Source organism: Sylvia atricapilla, chromosome 1 (assembly GCF_009819655.1).
Source record: "Sylvia atricapilla isolate bSylAtr1 chromosome 1, bSylAtr1.pri, whole genome shotgun sequence".
NCBI classification, from domain to species: domain Eukaryota; kingdom Metazoa; phylum Chordata; class Aves; order Passeriformes; family Sylviidae; genus Sylvia; species Sylvia atricapilla.
In genome coordinates this window covers 24,539,000-24,559,728 of record NC_089140.1, presented here as the reverse complement: position 1 = coordinate 24,559,728, position 20,729 = coordinate 24,539,000, and the positions used below count along the sequence as shown (strand labels likewise).

The following is a 20,729-nucleotide window of genomic DNA, read 5'->3' as shown; positions in this document are numbered from 1 at the left end:
AGAAAGCACTATCACAAAACGCTACGAACTCAAAGCATGGGCTGAAGCCACTTCCTTTTACTTCCTCCATATTATAAATTTCAGTTTCAGTTCTGCTGAAGATATCATTGACAACAAACCCACTCGTCAGCCAGATACATATGAGGTTCAACTGTGTCCACAATACATTACCTGCATTTCACCATCTCTGAAACCTGGTTTCATAGGTAGTAAAGAGCTATGATAAAGTGGGGGTGTGTTTTGGAGACCCTGAGGACCACACAGAAGTTCTCTCCGATCACAGTGGTGAGAGCAGCAGTGCAGGCAGGAGGCAAGGCCTCCAGCACAGGGGGCTGCAGGTCCAGGCTCTTTTCCTCAGATTTCGCTTGCACTTCATTTACTTTTAAGTATGTGAGTACATGTTGTAAACACAGAGTAGTATTTTCCTTCTGAACTGACATCAATTCATCAGTATCGTAAGACTCCCCAAAAGTTGCTTTACAGTTTTTATTTTCCATTAAAACTTTAAGGTCTTAATTCTACTCTCTCTTCCACTAATCCCTGTCACATAAGTAAGCACTATTTCATCTTGCTCTGAGTGTTTCTTTCCCTACTATCTGTTGTGCTCATTTATATTCATTATGCAAAGAGACATTCTAGCCACGAAGTGAATACCTCGATAAGGCCCTGACTGTGTCTTCAAGACACAAATAAGAAAGCCTATCCTGGTTAGCCTGGTTTTAAAATTATTCTAGCTTCTTTATTCACTGGTGTTTTATTTATCTCTCCCCAGTTCTAGCCCTGGGGGAATGCTCCACACTGATATTGCTTTAGAGTAGTGGAGTTAAATGTTAGTTAGCCTTTCTCACCTCCCAGCCACCACTTTCAAAGAGTGTGATGTCTCTCTTCAAAGAGAGACAACACTAACCACAAGAAGAGACAGGTTTCAGCTGATATTGTGACTGAAGAAAACAGGATGGAGAGGCAGCCAGAAGAGGATTCTGGTTTGAGACACAAATAATACCTGTTATCACTAACTGGGGACTCCAATTCAGTAAAGTACTTACATTCTTAACAGTTCATCAAAGAAAAACACAATATTTACGCACAGACTAAATCAAAAGCCTGAGGTTGATCACTTAAACCCCCCACAAAATCCAAAGGGAAATGAAGCTGCAGTGGGGTGGTGCTAGACAAAGTAAGCACAAACATTGACCAAGGCCCTGCCTAGGGTCAAGAATCAATCTATTGAGTACTACAGTATCTCTGACTTCTTCCAGCTTAAAGCCCAAGTAAAAGCTGCAAACAGATGCCTCCTTTACTCAGGAGTCAAAACCTACAAAACCCTCCTGAAGGCAGGCGACTGTCGGATTTGATCAAAACCCCAGGAAAGATCTAACTCTTTGTGAAAGCCTATCCAGGAGATGAAGATGACCGTAGTGATCACCATATAAAATGCCAAGTGCCTGTAATGTTCATCCACTACATGGGAGTTAAAATTTAATTCCCTTTACATCCAAGAATCTCTTCTTAAATGTAACAGCTCCTTATAGTTTCATTTTAACAAGTCTTTCAGCACACCTCAGATCCCAAAGCTGCCTCCTCAGTGCCTAAAGGAAAACAGTCTAAATATTAAGCTACGCAGTGATGTTTGCCCTTGTGTTCTTTCTAGTGCCAGGAAATGCAAAATCATCCAGTACAGACAGTTCTTTTGGTCCCACATTCAACTGAAATGATGGAAGAACACAATGCAACCTAGAGTGCAGGGTTTAGGTAGATGCTCTCCTAAAAACTATGGAGGTCTAAGCCTCCCTCCTATGCACATCTTCCAAAGATGGTTACCCCTTCCCCGTGCTCTTTTATTAACTGTATGGACCAGCCAAAATTTTTACTAAAATGTTACTGTAGATTTTCAACACATCTGAGAAGTTGCTAGCCTTCATGAGATGATGTACGTTGCACTCCAAGATCAGTAAGAAATCCATTAAGTGCTAGCAAATAGCTAAACATAATATTGATCAGCTTAGAGGTGTGATCACACAGAGGAGACTCACTGGCTAGTAATTAAACTAAAAAATTGCTCTCAATTGAAGGCACTACAGCCTCTTCCATGAATCTGTGCCACTTTTTATAAAATGTCAGACAAAAACTACAGGACTTTTTTAGTTACACATGCAATGTACTGAGAATTATGAATTGTAACTCATTTCCTTTATTAATAAAATAGCTTTGCATCTCTTTGAAAATTAACATATATTGAAAATATTTCCAGCAAAGCATCAGTTCATGATTTCCTTAGAGATCTACCTGAAGCAGACATTTTCTGACACAATTCCTGTAAGCGGATGAAGAGACCATCCCACCAGTACTTAGTATAATTAGACAGCAGACAACATGTTCAGTGCACTGTTTTAGGCTCCTTGCGTAACAGACTACAATTCCCAGGGCTGGTTGCTTTGGGAAAGCAGAGTCAAAGCACAGACCAAAGGCCTGCAATTGTTTTTATTATCTTAGCTAAAAAATACCCTACAGTCTCACTGCTAGCCTTCTAGCACAGGTGGCAAGTCCACTGACAATTCATACAATGGTTTTGCCTTACCTTCTAATAATCATCATCATGCTTCCAGTTTTAAGAAAAAATCCCCTTAAGTCATCTCAATTTGAGATGCTTTTTAACACTGACACCTGATTTTGCTGTATTACACCACTCTCCGAAGTTCTGTTTATTCCAAACTTTCCCATTCTGTTAAGTCTACTTGCGGTCACATATCCATGAGAAAAGGAAGCACTATCTGTTTTGCAACTCTCCTAATGCCCACTCTGTTCAACACTACTGAATGCATCAAAAGATAAAGCAAATTAGTGTCTGTGAATAACTTCAGGTCACTGCCATCATCACGTCTATCAGATGCCTTATTACAAATGCACACTGATCGCTTATTTTTTATCCCAAATGGTGCAGAAAATGACACAGGACTCAGTGATGTTGTAATGACAGTTTCCAACAACTTTGTCTGTCATTCTTACGCAGTACAGTTTGCATTCTATAGTATGGGCACTCAGGAAGTCTTGCATGCAAGCTCAGTGTTTTGAATCAGAGTCGGTGGCGTAATCCCTGGAAATCCGTTACCAGTACTACTAAACTAATTTCCTGATCAAGCTCCTGACAGCGGCATGACCAAGGGCTGCACAATGTCTAGGAGTCCCAAAAATATCTTATTTCTGATGGTGACACTGATGTCTACACCAAATATACAAATACAAATGTAAGCAAAAGAAGTTAATTCAAACAAAGATGTTTCAAATGTAATTTATTGTGCAATTCCATTTTTTTTCACTTTAAAAACATAATAAAATCTGAGGTCTGAAAAGGGTATGAGGGACAGTCCTCCTTTTCATCTACTGTAAGTGGTTTTTTCAAGTAGTGAGACAAAAGATAAAATTTTGACCTTTATTTTCAAAGTAATGCTAGCCAGTCATTAAATGACAACTATTATTCATCAAGTCACCAAGTGATGTTGTATCTTCGAATTCCAGTGCTAATGAAAGACAAAGAATTTCATCTAGTATTTCATGATTACAGTACCACTCCTGTTTAAAAGAGAACAAAAAATATCGAATACCAGAGAAAAGTCATGACATGCTTGCCTTTAACAGATTTTTGCTACATCCTCCCGGCAGATTTACCCTGCACTGCAAAAATTCTTACAGTTAAAGCAATCCCCACAAACCCTTGCGAGCATTATGTTTGTAATGTAATAATAAATTACAGAGTTTTTAAGACAAAAATGTATCTTTCAAAACATTTTGATAAATTACCACTACAATATTTTATTAATCAAGTATTTGCATACACAAATAAGTTTTTTCTTTTAATTCTTATTTTTCTAGATGTACAAGTGTATCCTCTAGAAAGTGGTGGCAGTAGATGTGCCTGTAAGTCGGTCAGATGAAGCAGATACTCCACACAACAGAGACCAGAGAAAACACTTTTTCTCCTCTCAGGTGTCAGCCACAGTTTTAAGGAAAACTGTGATAGAACATATGGCACATGTAGATTTTGTTGTCCCTCACACAATAAAGAGGCAAGCTATCAAAAGCAAAGCCTAAGATCAGAACAGTCTGTGGAGAGTACAAGAACCAGAGAATGAACAGCACTCATAGAGCCTCTATGGATATGAACCTACATATTTCACACATTATTTACACATTATAAATAATAAAATACAATAAACAAAACCTACAAATAATGTTGCAACAAAAACTCAGTGGAGAAGGTACCACAGTAAATTCTTGATTAGAGTCATGAATGAGATCTCCATAAAACAATGAAAAAATTATAAACTAAACTATTAAAAAAGTTTCCTTGTTGTCTTTTCAATTTTTTAATGCAATGCAAAATGTCAAGTGTGTAGTCCTAGAAAAGAAGCAAAACTGAGGATAGAAGGGGAAATTCTGTCCTAGGTCATCACAAAACTGCAGCCCTGGAAGTGGCCAGAATCACTGGGAGGGGTGGAGGGGGGAGGTATTGGGAAGGAGGAAGAAGAGAAAAAAACAGAGACTACATTTTAAACCCAAAAAACCTCTTCAGTGCTCAGGTAGCATCAGGTAGTCAAGTGAGGCAAAATCGTGAAGGAGTTCAACTGCATATTTTGGATAATGCTATAATGAAGGACTACTGATGCAGCAGGAAGCAGCTAGCTCTTTAAAAAAAAGGCCAAAACTCTGCCCTGTGGCTTCTCTGAGTCCTAAAGGCGACAACTGCAGTGCTGCCAAGTCCCACTGGCTTATCAAAGCTGGAGCAGGACCCTTCCAGGGCACAATGCTGGGTACTGACCTGGCTCTGAGCCATCCTGCACTCCCACCCCACCACCCAGCTGGGGCACAAGACCACCAGTGCTCCCTCACCACCCTCACCAAACCCCTGAGCTTCTCACTGCTGGATTTAGCTTCCAGCAGCACAGCATTCTCAAGCTAAATCCAGCCTTCCCGAACTCAGAAACTTGGAGCTCTTAATGGAAGGGATTAACTACACAGGCTCTTCAGGGCTTAGAGACACAAGTGACCCTTTGCACTAGGAAAATAAAATGAATAAATAAATAATATATGGGCACAAGAGGCTTAATAGAACCACTGTTAAGCCAAAGAAGTGAAAATAATTTATACTATTTGCTATCTTTTATTTCCTTTTTCCAAAGTAACATTCAAGAAACTTCTCACTAACCCCTCTCATGTTTCAGAAATGGCTGTTGGTCATCTCCAGACATACACGTCTGTCTCTCTTCTGGGAGTTAAGCTTTACAAGACCAGCAAAACACCTCTTTCCTTCACTACTGCAGAGATGAACTAGATACACTGGAGAAAATCAGCAACTTGGTACATTTTACAAACTGAGTAATTCAAAGATTTCACTTAAGGTGTACAGCCCAGGATGAGATTATTTACTAGTTTAAACACAGCTTTTGAGTATCTGCCTCAACTGGGCACTCAGATCACATTCCCACTCCAATGAAGGCTTACCCCAGCAACAGTCATTCAGACTTCAGCTACTGCTACATGCAAAATATTGGTGGGCTTTGCTGCAAATGAACACTACTCCTCAACAGTTTTATTTTTCTATAGGCAGTTTTAAATTTTTTGTCTTCATCATAAATATTAAACTCTTAATATTTGTTGAAGTATTTCCTCAAAATCTTTTGCCTTATTAAATGTTACTTAAAGGTCAGGTCAATCTGCTTATGTATACAACAAAGTATGTCCCAAAACCCCCCTTAAAATCCCTTTTTAGCTGTTTCAACTAGCTGTGGTGGGCCTAGCTTCTCATTAACAAGACACATTAAAAGTCTAGTATCAATCCTTAAACTTAACTATCTGTAATTACAAAGTAAGAATTCAAGCTTTATGCAATTAACTCATACTGAAATATTCATATAGATTTAAACAACATTAATTATTACAATCAAATCTACTGGAGCCGCTGCACCATCTTTGGATTTGCAAAACCATGCAGTCTTAAAACCTGATAAATAATACAAGAGGTCACTTAGTGTATTTTACAAATCATAAAATCAAGATAATTTATCTTGTATGCAATTTAGCTGCTTCCTTTACCAAAGTTCACTATTAGGAAAATAGCTTTTCTCTGATCTAAATGAAGCAACAGAACCATGTGATGACTCAAACTGGAAGGGTGATCCGGTCCAACCCCCCAGCTCAAGCATAGCACTCCTTGCCCAGCATCATGTCCAGACAGCTTCTGAGTATCTCCAAAGATGGAGTGAGTATCCATAGCCTGTCTGGTAACCTGTGTCAGTGCTCAGTCACCCTCACAGGGAAAGAGTTTCCTGATATTCACTGGGAACCTCCTGTGTTTCAGCTGATGCCCACCGTGTCACTGGACATAAATGGAAAGAGCCTGGTTCATTTTTCTTGGCACCCTCCCTCCAAGTATTTATATCCATTAATAAGACCATCACTGAGTCTTCTCCAGGCTCAGCTGTCCCAGTTCCCTCGGCCTTTCCTCATACAAGAGATGCTCCAGACCTATAATCATCTTAATCATCTTTCTCCAGTCTTCTGTGCTGGGGAGCCTGGAACAGTGCCCAGAACTCCACATGTGGCCTCAGTGGTATGGAGGAGGGATCACGTCCCTTGACCTGATGGCAGCACTCATCCTAACACAGCCCAGAATGCAATCAGCCCTCCTTGTTACACAAGCACATGGCTGACTCACGTTCCACTTGATGCTGTCCAGTGCCCCAGAGCCTCTTCTGCAAAGCTGAAGAGGATCCACCCTCTGGATGGTACCCCAGAATATAACGGTGCATGGGGCCAGGTGCAGGACTTTGCATCTCTTCCTGTTGAACTTCATGAGGTTTGTGGCTTCCCACCTCTCTGTTCAGCCAGTTTCCAATCCACCTCACTGTCTGCTCATCTGGACCGTATTTAACAAACTTTTCTGCGAATATGTTATGTCAAAAGTCTTACTGAACTGAACGTAGACAATAGCCACTGGTCTCCCCTCACCCTTACACCAGTCATTTCTTTGTAGATGGTTATGAGGTTGATTAGGCACAGCTTCTCCTTTTTAACGGTCAAGACTTACTGGCAATGACTGTCATCATCAAGCCTCAGTAAATCTTAGCAGTTATTCTGGATCTACAGCAGTTAAGCTTGGGGAATTTTTCACTAGCCATATACAAAGAAAGAGAGAAAATAATTAACATGAAAGAAATTTGCAAAACATCCAGGAAGCATTTTTTAGTCAACCTATTAAATTAAGAAAGATAAAACTGAGCAACTACTTCAGAGGAAAATGGCTGGGCAAAGGGGAATAAAGAGATACGTGGTCTGGTAGTCTCTTCCTATCAAATGTCATACTGAGACATTCTCATTTGTGTTAGTGCACTTTGCTACACTGCAAAATTACCAGCTTATTTCAAGAGTGCTCTAAATCTCTGGATTAATGAGTTCTCTCTGGTTTGCTCTTGCAAAAAATACAACACTAACATATTTTGAGTATTCTAGTTAAACGATCCATGCACAATGAAATCTACTGGGCAATCACCCAAGCCAACACCAATAAGGAAGTATCTTTGAGCTTTTAAAAAGGCAGACTTAATAGGTATGTCAGATTCTACACATCTAAAGAATCCAGAGTATGTCAGTACCTAAATATATCACCATCCATCTTAAAGATGACTGTAAGCTTATGAAGATGTAAAGATTATTACAAGCTAGATTAAAAAAAAAATCTTAATGCTTTATCATAAAGGTCATGATTTAGATGAATTAGAGAGGAGTTTGATAGCATGACTTTAAAAGCCTCTATAGATTATTGCTTTCAAACAACTAATGCAAAATACAGCAATTTTATCAAATGGAAGTCCCTAGGTCTACAGGCAGCATAGACTGATTACTGGAAGATATCCTTTCAATGTGAACCAGCATCTTATGCCCTTGAGATTATTCACTGAATATTAAGGCAGCTGGAAACTGCAGAGTGGAACATCAGAAGTTACAGATGTGCCCAGACTAAGAAGTGCAGTTTCATGCATAATAGCACAAGGCAAACAGGTCTTGGAGATAAATTCTGCATTCACACCTTCCACTAACTTCATCATATGGAAATATCTGAGTGATCAGATGGATCTCTTGAATCAACTTCCATAAGCAACTCAAGTAAAATTAGCTTCTCCCAATAGAACACTTTCTATATTAAAAAAAAAAAAAAAAAAAAAGACACCACAGAATAACACTGCTTTGTAGCATTTAATTACAGGAATGTCTGGTACTCTTTTTAACAGATTATTTGTGGCCTTCAAGCGCCACAGAGCCAAAGGTAATTGCAACACTTAAAAAAAATTAACAGACACTACTAGACAACATAGTAGTCTATCAGGAACCTAAGAAGCATGCCTGCTATTAAAATTCTTTAATCTTAGTTGGAAAACATTTAATTCCATCTTAAAAGTGGAATGCTGCCCATTCGTTTTCAAGTGCCTTTTCTTTTGAATGCAGAAATCCAATAATGATTCTTTTCAGGCCCTGTGCATCACTCAATGAGCAAGATAAATTTCTTAACGCCTCTGTTTTATGATAGAATTAACCAAGAAAAAGACACGTAAGAGCATCAAGTTGCTACAGCTCTTCCTGTAAACCCATTTGCCTTAAGCAGAATCCATCAGACATAGTCCAGATGAAGTCTCCTTGGTGAGTTATAAAATGGCACCCATAACGTCCTACTGCTTCCAAAATATTTTGCTTCATGTTATCCAGAACACCATTTGCCTTCCTCACAGCTGCATCACATCACAGGTTGCTGCTGTCATTATGTGGGAGCAAGTCAGAGTGGCTTTCTCCTTAGCTGTCATCCCCTACAAATGAGTCACTAGCTTACTGTGAAAGTTCTTAGCTCATAAATCCATCCCCAAGTCCTCCTAGTCCCCCAGACTTTACTGCCATCCCATGCAATGATAAAGCTTCCCCACTTTCCACCAAAAGCAAGTGTCACTGGTGTGCTCCAACTTCCTGAGACAGAACTACTTAAAATTTTAACAAGATCTTTTATCTTATCAAAGGCAGATCCTAAATAAGTCTGACATACACTACCTCTGTTAAATCCATTTACATGTATCCATTTGCCTCTCTGCCTTTGATTCTTTAAAAAGTGTTCTCTGTTGCTTTGCTATGAGGGAAAAAATTAATAATTTTCAGGCTGCCAGAACCACCTTTTTACTACTTTCTGAAAAACAGCTATTAAATTTGCTCCTCTGCAGTTAAATACCATCTCTACTTTGAAACAGTGCTCTTTTAGTCTTGAAATATTTGCCACAAGATTTCCTAAAATACAGCTTCTTTGACCCAGCCCCATACAAACCCCAGCACTAGGAACCTGTAGGTTTCTTCTTCATTTCACTGTATGAAATTCCACAATAAACTGGGGGTGATAACTTCATACCCACTACAAAACACCCACCTTCCTTCCTTGTAGAATTTTTAATGGATGAATAGCTTTTTACTACTTGGACTATTTTCCTTTACAAGGTCAAACTCAGCTTGACTTCTGGCAACTTCTTAGTCACATTTAAGACTTTTGAACTCTGTGACATTCTTCATTTTTTCAACAACCACTTTTGCCACTCCTTCCAAGTTCTTGGCTAACTTATAATGTTCTCTTTGGCTGCCTTTTCTTCTGATTAGGTCTGCAATCATTCTGCTCGTATAGCCTGCTTTTTCTTGGGATGAAAATCCTACGCACTTTTTCTAATTCTGAATCAAAGAGTTCCCTTTGCTCTTTGGTTCAGCTAATTTCAAATCACTTCCCTACAGTTTCTCAGTCTGCATTCTTGAAATTCAAAAGCTTTAATTGGAAACCCCTTTCAATCTAAACCACATAAACCTCTGATGCAAATTATTTAATCCAAATTCTGTTTCTACACACAGTGCTTCTTAGATGCCCTCAATACTTATGAAACCCAGTTTTTAGGGAACTTTATTTGTTTTTAGTTCAAGAACTACACGTGTGAACACTGCACCCAGGAATTGCTGATCCCTAGAATTAGCAGTGAAATTATGACTTATATAAGAGTTAGACTCCACAGCATATGGGGGCAGGGAAATATCTTTATTCCATTTACTGTAGTCCAATAATTCCATGTATACATAGTACAAGAAAACTCTTTTGCACCTGAAACTGTGTGCAGAAGACTCATCAGTGAGGCACAAAATTCCACAGCAATAATGAGGTATCTTTGTTCCCTCAGTCACTGAATCAAAATAGTAACTTCTGAAGTGCTTTATCCCTTCACTATTTATTATCTGAGTGCATCCAGTCTTTGAATCCTTAATATTTACTCCTCATTCCTTTCCTTGACAAATACATATAAAAGGTTTTGCCTTTCATAGAAAGACCTTTTGTAAGAGCATATTACCAGAGCAAAGAACCTGTTTTTTCACACTGTTATTTTTTACAAATGATCCAAGTTAGCAGGACAATCATTGCAGTACAAAACATTTTACTATTAAAGTCAGTAGAACTCCCCATACTTAACAATACCTGGAAAAAATATAAGTTCATTTTATGCAGCAGAATAGATGTGTTCCAAGCTACCCAACCAACAGCTCTGTATGCCACACTACTTCACACATTGAGATGAATGAAATTAATTACCAGCTTGCTGCCCATTTTATGAAATTTGAATATGAGCATAGAAGTTCAGTGATATATTCAACACTACAAGAGTCAGAGACTAAGCCTATCTAATGCTTAGTTACATGCTTTAGCCAAAACTACCATCCACTCCTAATGTTGTAAACAAAGCATGGACTATAGCATCCCACCCTTATGGGGAACGGAGTCCCCAAGGTTCAGAGATACTCATGGACAAAAGGAACAGCAAGTGTCAGAGGGTGTGCAAGAGCTTACAAAATTTTACTAGTAAATTATGCCCACCCCGGAGATACTTCTCACCTTCTATGCCAATTAGTTATCATGGGCAGTCTGATCTTCTAGCCCTTTCTGGAAATGGGTTGGAGGGCTTTACCTGTCTTAGGTAGCTTTACCTGTCTTTATGACCACCAAATCATGACCAGCCTTGATGACTCGGTTGGCCATTGGTCAACATTTCAGGCCCAGTTCTCAACCTCATTCCTGCATTTGTGCTGTATGGTGTTGTGCTTATCTCCAGGAGCCCAAACAAGAACATTAGTCTCAGCAAAGTGCTGCCCTTCCTCTGTATGCCCCTTCTTCAGAAACATCCTGATCTTTCTCACACAATGTTATTACCACCAGTCCTTGGCTGGCTCCACAGCTACCCAGCTATCGGTGTTTGAGGATATGTATTAGTTCTCTTATCTTCTAGGCTTCTACATGGACACAGGAGCTGAAGTAGTGAACCGAATTCAAGGAAATCAAAATATTCTTTCAGTGATTTCAGAAAGAGCTACGCATCTTTTTTTTATCTGTAAGCTTTCATAGTTAACTCATTCAAAATTGGATGAATTTCTCAGATTCCATAACCACTTCAAATCTAACAAAGCCTCAGGATCTTTCTGCAATTCCTGTCTTCCATACTGGCCTTAAATAAGTGTCCTAACATGACTACTTTATTTATAGAATCACAGGCTCAGTGGGGGTGGAAAATGTGGAGAACATCAAAATCTAACTTTTTATTCATTTAAGTAAAACACGCATAAAAGTGACAAGTTTGGACTGTGCAGTGCTTGTGGATGGGTAACCTCTTATGATTCCTATGATCCAAAACAGTTCATCAACATTTTCACAAGAGGTAAATACAATACTGAGCACTCCATCAGGCAAAGAAATACTTCTTTTTTACACAAAGATTTGAAAATGTTTTAAGCATACTTTATTATGATGGCTATTATTTAAAGAATAATGGTATCTTAGATTAAATATTTCCAATGTAATTAGCACCAGATTGCTTCAGATTCTTTCTCCTGAATACATTTTGTTAGGGCAAGCCCTGGTATCAATATAGGGTGTGGGAATGAAGAGATCAGGAGCAGCCCTGCCCAGAAGGACCTGGGGGTGCTGGTGGATGAGAGGCTGGATGTGACCCAGCTGCGTGCATCCATAGCCAGAAAGCCAAAAGTGTTTTGGGCTGCATCAAAAACAGTGTGGGCAGCAAGGCAGGGTGAGGAAGGTTTTCTGCTCTGCTCTGGAGCAAGAGACTCCACCTGGAACATGGCATCCAGCTTCAGGGTCCTCAGCTCAGGAAACACATGGACCTATTGGAGCAAGTCCAGAGCAGGGCCACTAAGTTGATTAGAGTGATGTAACACCTTTCCCATGAGCAAAAGCAGAGACAATTTGGATTGTTCAGCCTGGAAAAGGGAAAAAACCTACGAGAAAGATGGAGAGAGACATTTTACAAGGGCTTGTAGTGACAGGACAAAGGGGAATAGCATCAGACTGAAAGAGGGTAAGTTTAAGTGACATATTGGGAAAAGATTCTTTACTGTGAGGGTGGTGAGACACTGAAACATGTTGCCCAGAGAAGCCGTGGATACCCCATCCCTGGAAATGTTCAAGGCCATATTGGATGGAACTGAGTAACCTGGTCTAGTGGAAGGAGCCCCTGCCCATGGCAGGGGGTCGGAATTAAATGGTCTTTCAGATCCCCTCAGAAATGAGGAATAACTGAAAGAAAGATTCATTCCTTGAAATGATTTTTAGAATAAGTTTGTAAAAAAATGTAGTTCACACAAAAATATCAAAGCAACTGTCAAATACGAATTTCATTTATGTTCTACGCTAAACTATAATCACAGCACTTGTAAATTTTCTTCAAAGGCGAGAGAGAGACAGAGTACAAGTTTCAATTCCTAAAGATCATTTGAACAAGACATGATCTGGAAAACTTAAGTGTTACAAGGTATAAAATTCAGTCATACTGTATGACAAAGGAAAGGAAGCACAATAGGAGGCACGGGCACTAGTGATTACATTCTCTTCAGGTGGAATTAGCTGAAGGATGGAAGAGCCATTTGCTATATACCTTCCTCTCATGTTACCCTCTCTCCCACCTACCCCCAAAACTCAAGAGAAGTCTGCAGAGGTGTCCCTTCACCACTGCACCCTAAGGAAGCTTTACAGAACATTAAAAACTGCAGCAGCAGCCTGGGCCAAACCCCTCACAGCAACACAAGTTCCCTGCTGTCTGCCATACGGTCTGATCACGTAATACCCAACCCCTTGGCTGGTAGGACAGAGCCAGGGGAGCAGAAGGTTGCAAAAGGAGGCTCAGCAGGAGACACAAATTGCTGTTAACAGCTTTAAATGTTTAACATATACCTGGTGCCAGAAATCAGGCACCAACTAAAGATGCAGCCATCAGCTTTCAGGGCAGCAGAAACCATGGACTTGGGAAGAGAAAAGGTGAACATTACTCTTCATCCTAATTCTATCCAGGATGGAGGAAGCACAGCTCAAAAAACAACTAATGATTTGGACAATCAATACATTTCCATTTGTTAAGGTGTGGAAAGCCACGATCTAATGAATTCTGCATTACAGGCAAACCTTGCCCAATAAGCCCATAGTGTCTGGGAAGCAGTTCATAACCCAACCCTCAGGAAACCCTGCAAAACCCAATGAAAGACCAATAAATCAGTGAGTGCTGGAAGGGGCTGGAGAAGCAGGGAGGGGAGGTGGAGTGGGGAGTTGTCCTTTTGTTTCTTTGGTAGAAAAGTATCCCTGGAAAAACCAAGGTATGTTTTTCCTTATCTCATTTACTTAACTTTTTCACCTCCTATACTTGCCCTGGAAAGCTTCAGCTCTATCCCTGAGCACAAACACAATACCTCAACACAAGAGCAGGCTAGTCCTGATAAAGGCCTCTATATCACTAAGTAAACAGTCATATGAACAGTTACAGAAATGTTCTCATCCCTTGTTTAGCAACACACTCCTGTCCACTGCCACTCTTGGGCCCTTTTGTACTCATTTTTATTACCAGCACCAGGCTGATTTAAGCTTCCACAGACACACACAACTGCTCACGTCACCAACACCACACTCCAAATACCAAGAAACTCTCCAAGCCTGCAGTGGCCTCTGGGCAGTCACCTGCTCCTAAAGGGACTTTCAACAGAGATGAAATCAGCAAATGTACCCCATAATCTTACAGCAGAGCAAATGGCACATGGAGCATGGGATCTGTGATAGCAAAATTACAGACTGTAACACAGTAGAATTTCCTGCATGCACTGACTTGAGTCTTCCTCTTGATAGTGAGTTTCTTCTTCCTGCTTGGGAGACAAGCAGAATTCAGTCTTTATCAGCTTGGTAAGATTTTATTTATTTATCCTTCTGCCTCCATAGTCCTCAGCACTTTCCTTAAAGCGACAAAAAAGTCTATTACACGTCTGCCTGAAGAAATCACACAGAAAGATAGTCCAAAGATTTTTATCTAAACCCGCTGAGATCTTCAAGTAACAACTTTATGGCAATAACTACCCACTGATTCCACAGTTCACACATTCAAATGCCAACTTTGTCAATTATTTCAGAGTCTGCCTGTAGGAGGAGAGTGAAGGTACAATACTGAAATCAACACTAAACATTTAGAGTTTGGGCTGGACTTTGCACATCAGTATCTAGCAGAATAGTTAAGTACAAACTGCACCATTTTCATCAACACAAATCAGTTTCCAACAGTTCAGAAAATACTCCTATATTGCTTTGTATTTTCCTCTCTTGCAATCACGCCATGCATGAGATGTTGCTCAGCTAAGTATTAATGAAACCAGTCATGCCCACTAACACATAAAATCGTGTAGAACAGAAAAAATCCTTAAACAGTTGCTGTCTATTCAGTCAGAAGCAACATCCCCGAGAAACAGATGGGCACAGAGAGTGACTGGGTAAGTTCATCTGCTGGCACTGTGTGAGGGGACTGAACACAAGTCCCCCTTGCCGCCTGCACTGCTCACTGATAGCTGCGCTGCATGGAAACCTCCTGCCAGAGCCAGTTCCCAGCCTCCCAGCACTGTGCCCCATGGGCAGCTTCTGGAGGAGTGCAGGAGCCCAGAGACCCGCGGGCCACAGGGACCCTCCAGGGGATTCTCCAGCTGCCTCTCCTGGGTCCCTGCGGCAGCATGGCCGGGAAGTGGCCTGATGCCTCCAGCAGTGACCTGACGCCCCTGGCAGTCTGCCCTGGCTCACACAGCCTCACACTGCCGAGGGAATTGCGGAGAGAAGGGAGGACAGCTCGAGAGGCAGCTTTTAATTTTCCACAACTTTTGCTGCAGTTCCTCCTGCTAGGGCCAGCCCTCCACATGCTCTCACTTCTGCTTCCCCACATGACTAACAGATTGCATGCACTGGAGGCACCCAGGACAAAAAGCAGGGGATCTCCCAAACCTCCCAATCCCTCCTACACTGCTCTCTCCCAGCACAGCTTTTATTCTGTTTTCTTCCCATCTACAATAAAGATGACAGAATAATTAAAGCAATGATTCTTTCATTTTGGATAAGCTTAAGAGCACTTTATGCTTAAACCCATGACAAATGTATTATTTACAAAAATTACTTTTAAAGCATTTTCCTGATAGACTGTTATTATTACTGTACAATATGTAATCTGAAATGAGCATAGCATAAAAAACTTGAAAAGAAAAAAAAACACAAATAATTGAGAAAATACTCTTAGTGTAGTTGGCATGACAGCATGATTCAGCCAGACAACAGCAATATACTGAAGCAAAAATGTCACTATTAGCTCTTTCAGAAACAGCAGAAAAGTCTGACCAAGAATAAAACCAGTGGAGTCACTTTTTGGATTCTCATCTGTTGGAACCATCATAAACAACTGGCAGATCTTTCAGAAGAGAGAACATGATCTTGTCTATCAGCACATCTTATCTACTAGCTTGAGCAGGAAAGCAGTGGAGGGCACAACTTCTTTTGTAATCCAAGTTTTCCCCACTTCACCTCCCCCCTAGAATTCAAGAAGATCAGCTACTTTAATTATGGACATAATCAAGAGTGAACAAAAACACTTATAATTTTTGGTTCATGATGCAAGCTTGATAAAAACACTAACAACTAACATTAAAAGAAGAACCTATTATCTTGTCTTGAATATTTTCCTTCAGTGTAAAAAAATGCTCTTTGCAAAGCAGGAAGAAAGACCATTCTTTTCCCTCCACCCTATGATAAACAAATATGAAAGTCTGGTTGTTTTATTCAGATGAAAATTTCAAAATACAACATACCTCGTACTCTGTTTGAATCACAGGCAGTGAGAATGCAGATTTTGTAAATCACATTAATTCATGCTTAACATTGAAACAAACTTCTGTTCATTGACTTAGTAATTTTCATTGCCAAGATCACACAATGAAAACAGTCAATTTCAATGAAACATTTTTAATTTTAAAATATTTCCATTTCAAGTACTCCATGGCATATTTCTGTTTCAAGAAGCCATTTCTGCAACAATTGCTATGGTTTCGAATTGTCCATTAGAAACACACGGCATCTCCAGCCAAGGTCAAACCACCACACACAATCCACTAAAACCAACTTTGAAGTAAAATACTTTTAAATTTAACCCTGAGACTGAGCAGTGAAAATCTCATACAACAAAATATAGCAAGTTATTGACCAGTTATAAGTACCATAAACTACATTCTTAGTGGTAATTTCAAAGTACTTAAAAACAAATTATTACAGCTCTGCAAAAAGCACACCCTTCACTACATATTTCACTCTACTGACTTCACTCTTGTGTAGCACCAAGATACTCTCTCTTTAAATATATAAATGCTTTACAAGTTTCAGATGATACTAATTGAGATGTGGAGTATTAACAGTTCTCTACTACAGAATCACACTCTACTTCAGGACACAGTCTTTTAATACGAGTACTTTCAGAGTATGCCGAGAGCTGAGGAAAAGCTTTTCAATCTAAAGAAGCTGTGATTTCAAAGGAAATTAAACAAGCAGCACAAAAGTCAAAAACTACCCATAATGACATCTCACAACATGGTTAGAGTTCAGACATAGAAGTCAACACACACGTTAGAATTCTTTAGCTGCCATTCTCAAATTCTGCTGGTTTAGTCAGTCACCAAGAAATCTAGGAAATTACATGAGATTATCAGAGCTCAATTGCCCTCCTTCATTTCAAAATATGTTCACTGGCTAACTGCAATAAAAATATGTATCAAAAGATTTTTTGAAATCTTTTTAGAGGTGAGATCAAATGCCAAAATTCCTTCAAATAAAGCTGCATTTGAAAACAAACCAAACTGAAAAAAAAAAAAAAAAAAAAAAAAAAAAAAAAAAAAAAAAAAAAAGAACATAAGAAACTTACCTTAATTGGAGCACGGCTAAACTGTATTTTTCGGTTGGCTGGGATTTCATCCTCATCTGGCAATCCATTAATTTCAGAATATTCCATATCAGGTTCATAACAGTTATTTTCATCGCTGTCATCCAGATCATCTTGTTCTGTACCTGTCTCTCCCCAGTCAGAATTATATCTGGATCGTACCCGATACACATTGTAGTCAGAGTGCATGTACACATGGGAACTCTGGAAATTATTCATATCTTCATGCCCATCTTTTTCACTTGCCTCATCATAATGGGACTCATTAGCATCTGAAATTGCATCTGTGGCAAAATCACCACCTGAAGCTACATTTCTTGTTAACTCTGCAGCTTCAGGCCGATCAAAGATACCTTCTGTGTGTTCTGACCGTTCCTTCTGTTGCACCAAAACTCCTGCCTCTGTTTTTGACTTACTCCTAAGACAGCTGTTCCCAGATCTTTCACTGTCAAGCACACCAACCAAATCCTGCTGACCTACTGCAGAACTCTCGACAGACTCAGCACTTGCCTCTGTGCTCTTTTTTATTTCTTCAGTTGTTTTCGAACCTGCGGAAGTGCCTGTGGACACTTTCTGTCTCGGTGTTAAAGGTGTGTTAGTCTGCTGAGAGTTCTCAACAGACATCACACCTGTACTCTGTTTGGCTGGGGGAGACCATGTGCTGGCCTCTTTCAAAGGACTGAAACCCTCAAGGTTTCCAACTGGGGAGGAGATATTTGTGACAGTAGATGAGAGGTTTAATGGATAGTGACCAGTTACAGAGTACTCTTCATTGTTTTCTGACTTTTCTACGACTACATTGTGTGAATCAGTGTTTTCGAAAACTGCACTGAGCTGACTCACAGTTGGAGAGACAGTCTCTGTCCTTGGGCTAAGACTGTCCAGCGAATCAGTGCTGCCTCTGTGAGACTTAGAGCTGCACCACTCATCCGGAAGTTCATTAGAAATGACTTTGTCTTTCTTTGGGGAATAGCGATTTGAATGTCCTGTTTCATGAGCATTTCGCTCAAACATCTTCCGAGTTTCAGTAAACTTGGAATAGGAAGGACCATCATGGATGGTGTCAAATCTACTTATCCTTTCAGAGACGGATGATTCCAACTTTACAATTGAACCATCTGCTTTTTCTACAAATTCTTTGGGCCTAATACGTCTTTGAGGTGATGGAGGACCACTCTTTCCCCTGGTTTTAGGGGTAACTCCAGCACTTTCAGTGGGCTCCATGCCCATCTGCATAAATAAGTTCTTGATCCTATTGACATTTGAGCCATATTTCCTTCCCCTGCTCTGTGAGGCCTCTCCTTCCTCTTTCGCTTTTTGGTCTCCATCTGATTTCGGTTTGTCAAACGTGCTTTTCAGCGCCTGGAACTCAGTCCTGTAAGCATTTCTGTGAGGAGAGGCACTTCGGAGGGTGGACCTTTCTCCTGAAGACTCTGTTTTCATCATGTTTACTTCAGGAGCATGAAACCTGCTTGCATAGTTTCTGCAGTTCTGCTCTCAGTAGCTTGTCACAGCAGAGATTCTGCTTGAGGAGTGGTTTTCCTCAGGGGCCACTGCCCTTCAGCAGGGCCATACTTGACAGATCTGGAGGCAAATGTCTAAATGCACATGGTCAATTTTGACAAAGCAGCACGACTGAGGACTCTCAAGAACAAGGACTTATTTAACCTGCAATAGAAAGGAGGGCTTTCTGAAACTATGTCAGGTACTTTAAATCTGTCACAATTTCCATTTACCATTTTTTGACATGTTTACAAAAAACTAGGTAAAAAACCCCCAAAAACCTGCACAAACACGTGAAAACCTGCCATTACAAACTTTTTCAAATTGACTGTTGCATAATTTACAATCTATAACATCATAGTGAAAGAACAAATATCTTTCCATTCACAAGTATAGTATCATGGCACAAATATGCAAAGGAAAGGCGATGTGACGTGAAATATGAGGCACTGCAAGACAATCCTTGCTCTCTCAGAGAAACACAATGGTAGAAATACGATCAACGATAATACGCTTAGAAAGGCAAATTAAACATCAGCTCGAGGGAATACAAAAAACTGCACCCAAAGTTAACATCTTCAGCTGACAGGGAAAAGGGAGTGAAAACCCGTAAGAGAAAGTTGCCCCTGGTCACGGGCAGCGGTTCTATCGTCTGGAAGATCCTGGAGGATCGTACCAACGAGGAGATGCAGAAACGGAGCCAGGGCCGGACCGCTCCCACGCCGCGGCGCCAAGGGCTCATCCCCGGCCCCCGCAGCCCAGCGAGGGGCACCACGGGGCTCTCCCGAGCCAAGCCCCTCTCCCTTCCCCTCCGTTCCTGCTCCCCAGCCCTCGCCCTGACGCGCCGAGGCGGGGACGCCTCACTCCGGCCGCCGCACACACGGTGCCGCTGCCGGAGCCCGCGGCCGCCGCGCCGACAGCGACGCGCCCGTCGCCGCGCACCTCCCGCTCCGCTCCCGCCGATCGCCACGGGCGACTGCAAACACCGCACGGCAGAGACCCTCGGCGAGCCGCGCAGCCCCCGCAGAAGGCAATAAACTCAGCCCGAGAGGTCAGCGCTGGAGCCCCCGCGGCGCCTCCTCCTCGGGCGGCCGTGCCGCCCCGGCGGGCTGGAGCCGGGGGCCTCGGGCGGCAGCACCTTGCGCCGGTGCAGTGCCCGGGCAGGCGCCCGCCGCCCCCGTGAAACAAAAGCCCGGTGCAAGCGCTGCTCCCCGCGGAGCCCGGCGCCTCTGCCGCCCAGCGCGCACGCTGCCTTACCCAGCCGACAGCCGCGACGGGCTCCCCCGGCCGCCCGACTCAGCGCTGCCCCCGCGCCTCCTCTGCGCAGAGCGGCCGCTGCCGCCGCCCGCCTGACAGGAGGCAGCAGCAGCCGCGTCGCCTCAACGCCATTGCAGGCGGCGGCGGCGGCGGGGGCACCGACACGGCTCCGCGCGCACACCCGCGGCGGCGGCGCGGGGGAGGATGAGGCGCCGTGGCCGCCGCGGCCGCGCTCCCGCCCGCCGTCCGCCCCTCCGCCGCCGTGCGGCCGCCGCGCCCCCGCCGCGGGACGCGCCCCGAGCCGCCGCCGCCGCCCGCCGCCGGGCCGCCCGCCGCCGCCGCCACCCGCGGGTGACAGGTGCCTCACCTCCTCGCGAGCCGCAGTGGTTCGCTCCGCCGGGGGGGCGGGGGAGGCGGCCAGCCCGCTGCAGTCCGGCCCCGGGCGGTGACTAACGAGAGGCGGAGGACGGGCCCGGCCTCGGCCACGCTGCCGGCGCCGAGTCCCGCTGGCTGCCCCTGGCCCGGTTTATCCCCTTCATCCCTCCCCTGGAGCGCTCGTCTCCAGCCTGACCGCCGCGGCCCGGCACCCGCCGGTTTCGGAGGAGGCAGCGCGCCCGCCCCCCGCGG

At 42.4% G+C, this 20,729-nt stretch overlaps 1 protein-coding gene across 2 annotated transcripts in view; it reads right to left on the bottom strand.

Moving 5' to 3' along the window:
- The window catches only part of PPP1R9A (protein phosphatase 1 regulatory subunit 9A), a 130,273-nt gene extending 110,016 nt beyond the window's left edge, over positions 1-20,257 (bottom strand). For both annotated transcript variants that reach the window (XM_066317509.1, XM_066317518.1), the window contains exons 1-2: positions 20,103-20,257; positions 17,325-19,010 (exon numbers count right to left, since the gene is read on the bottom strand). In XM_066317509.1, coding sequence (XP_066173606.1) covers positions 17,325-18,788 — 1,464 coding nt within the window. In that variant the 5' untranslated portion in view covers positions 18,789-19,010; positions 20,103-20,257. The remainder of the gene's footprint in view (positions 1-17,324; positions 19,011-20,102) is intronic.
- Positions 20,258-20,729: the final 472 nt, after the last annotated feature.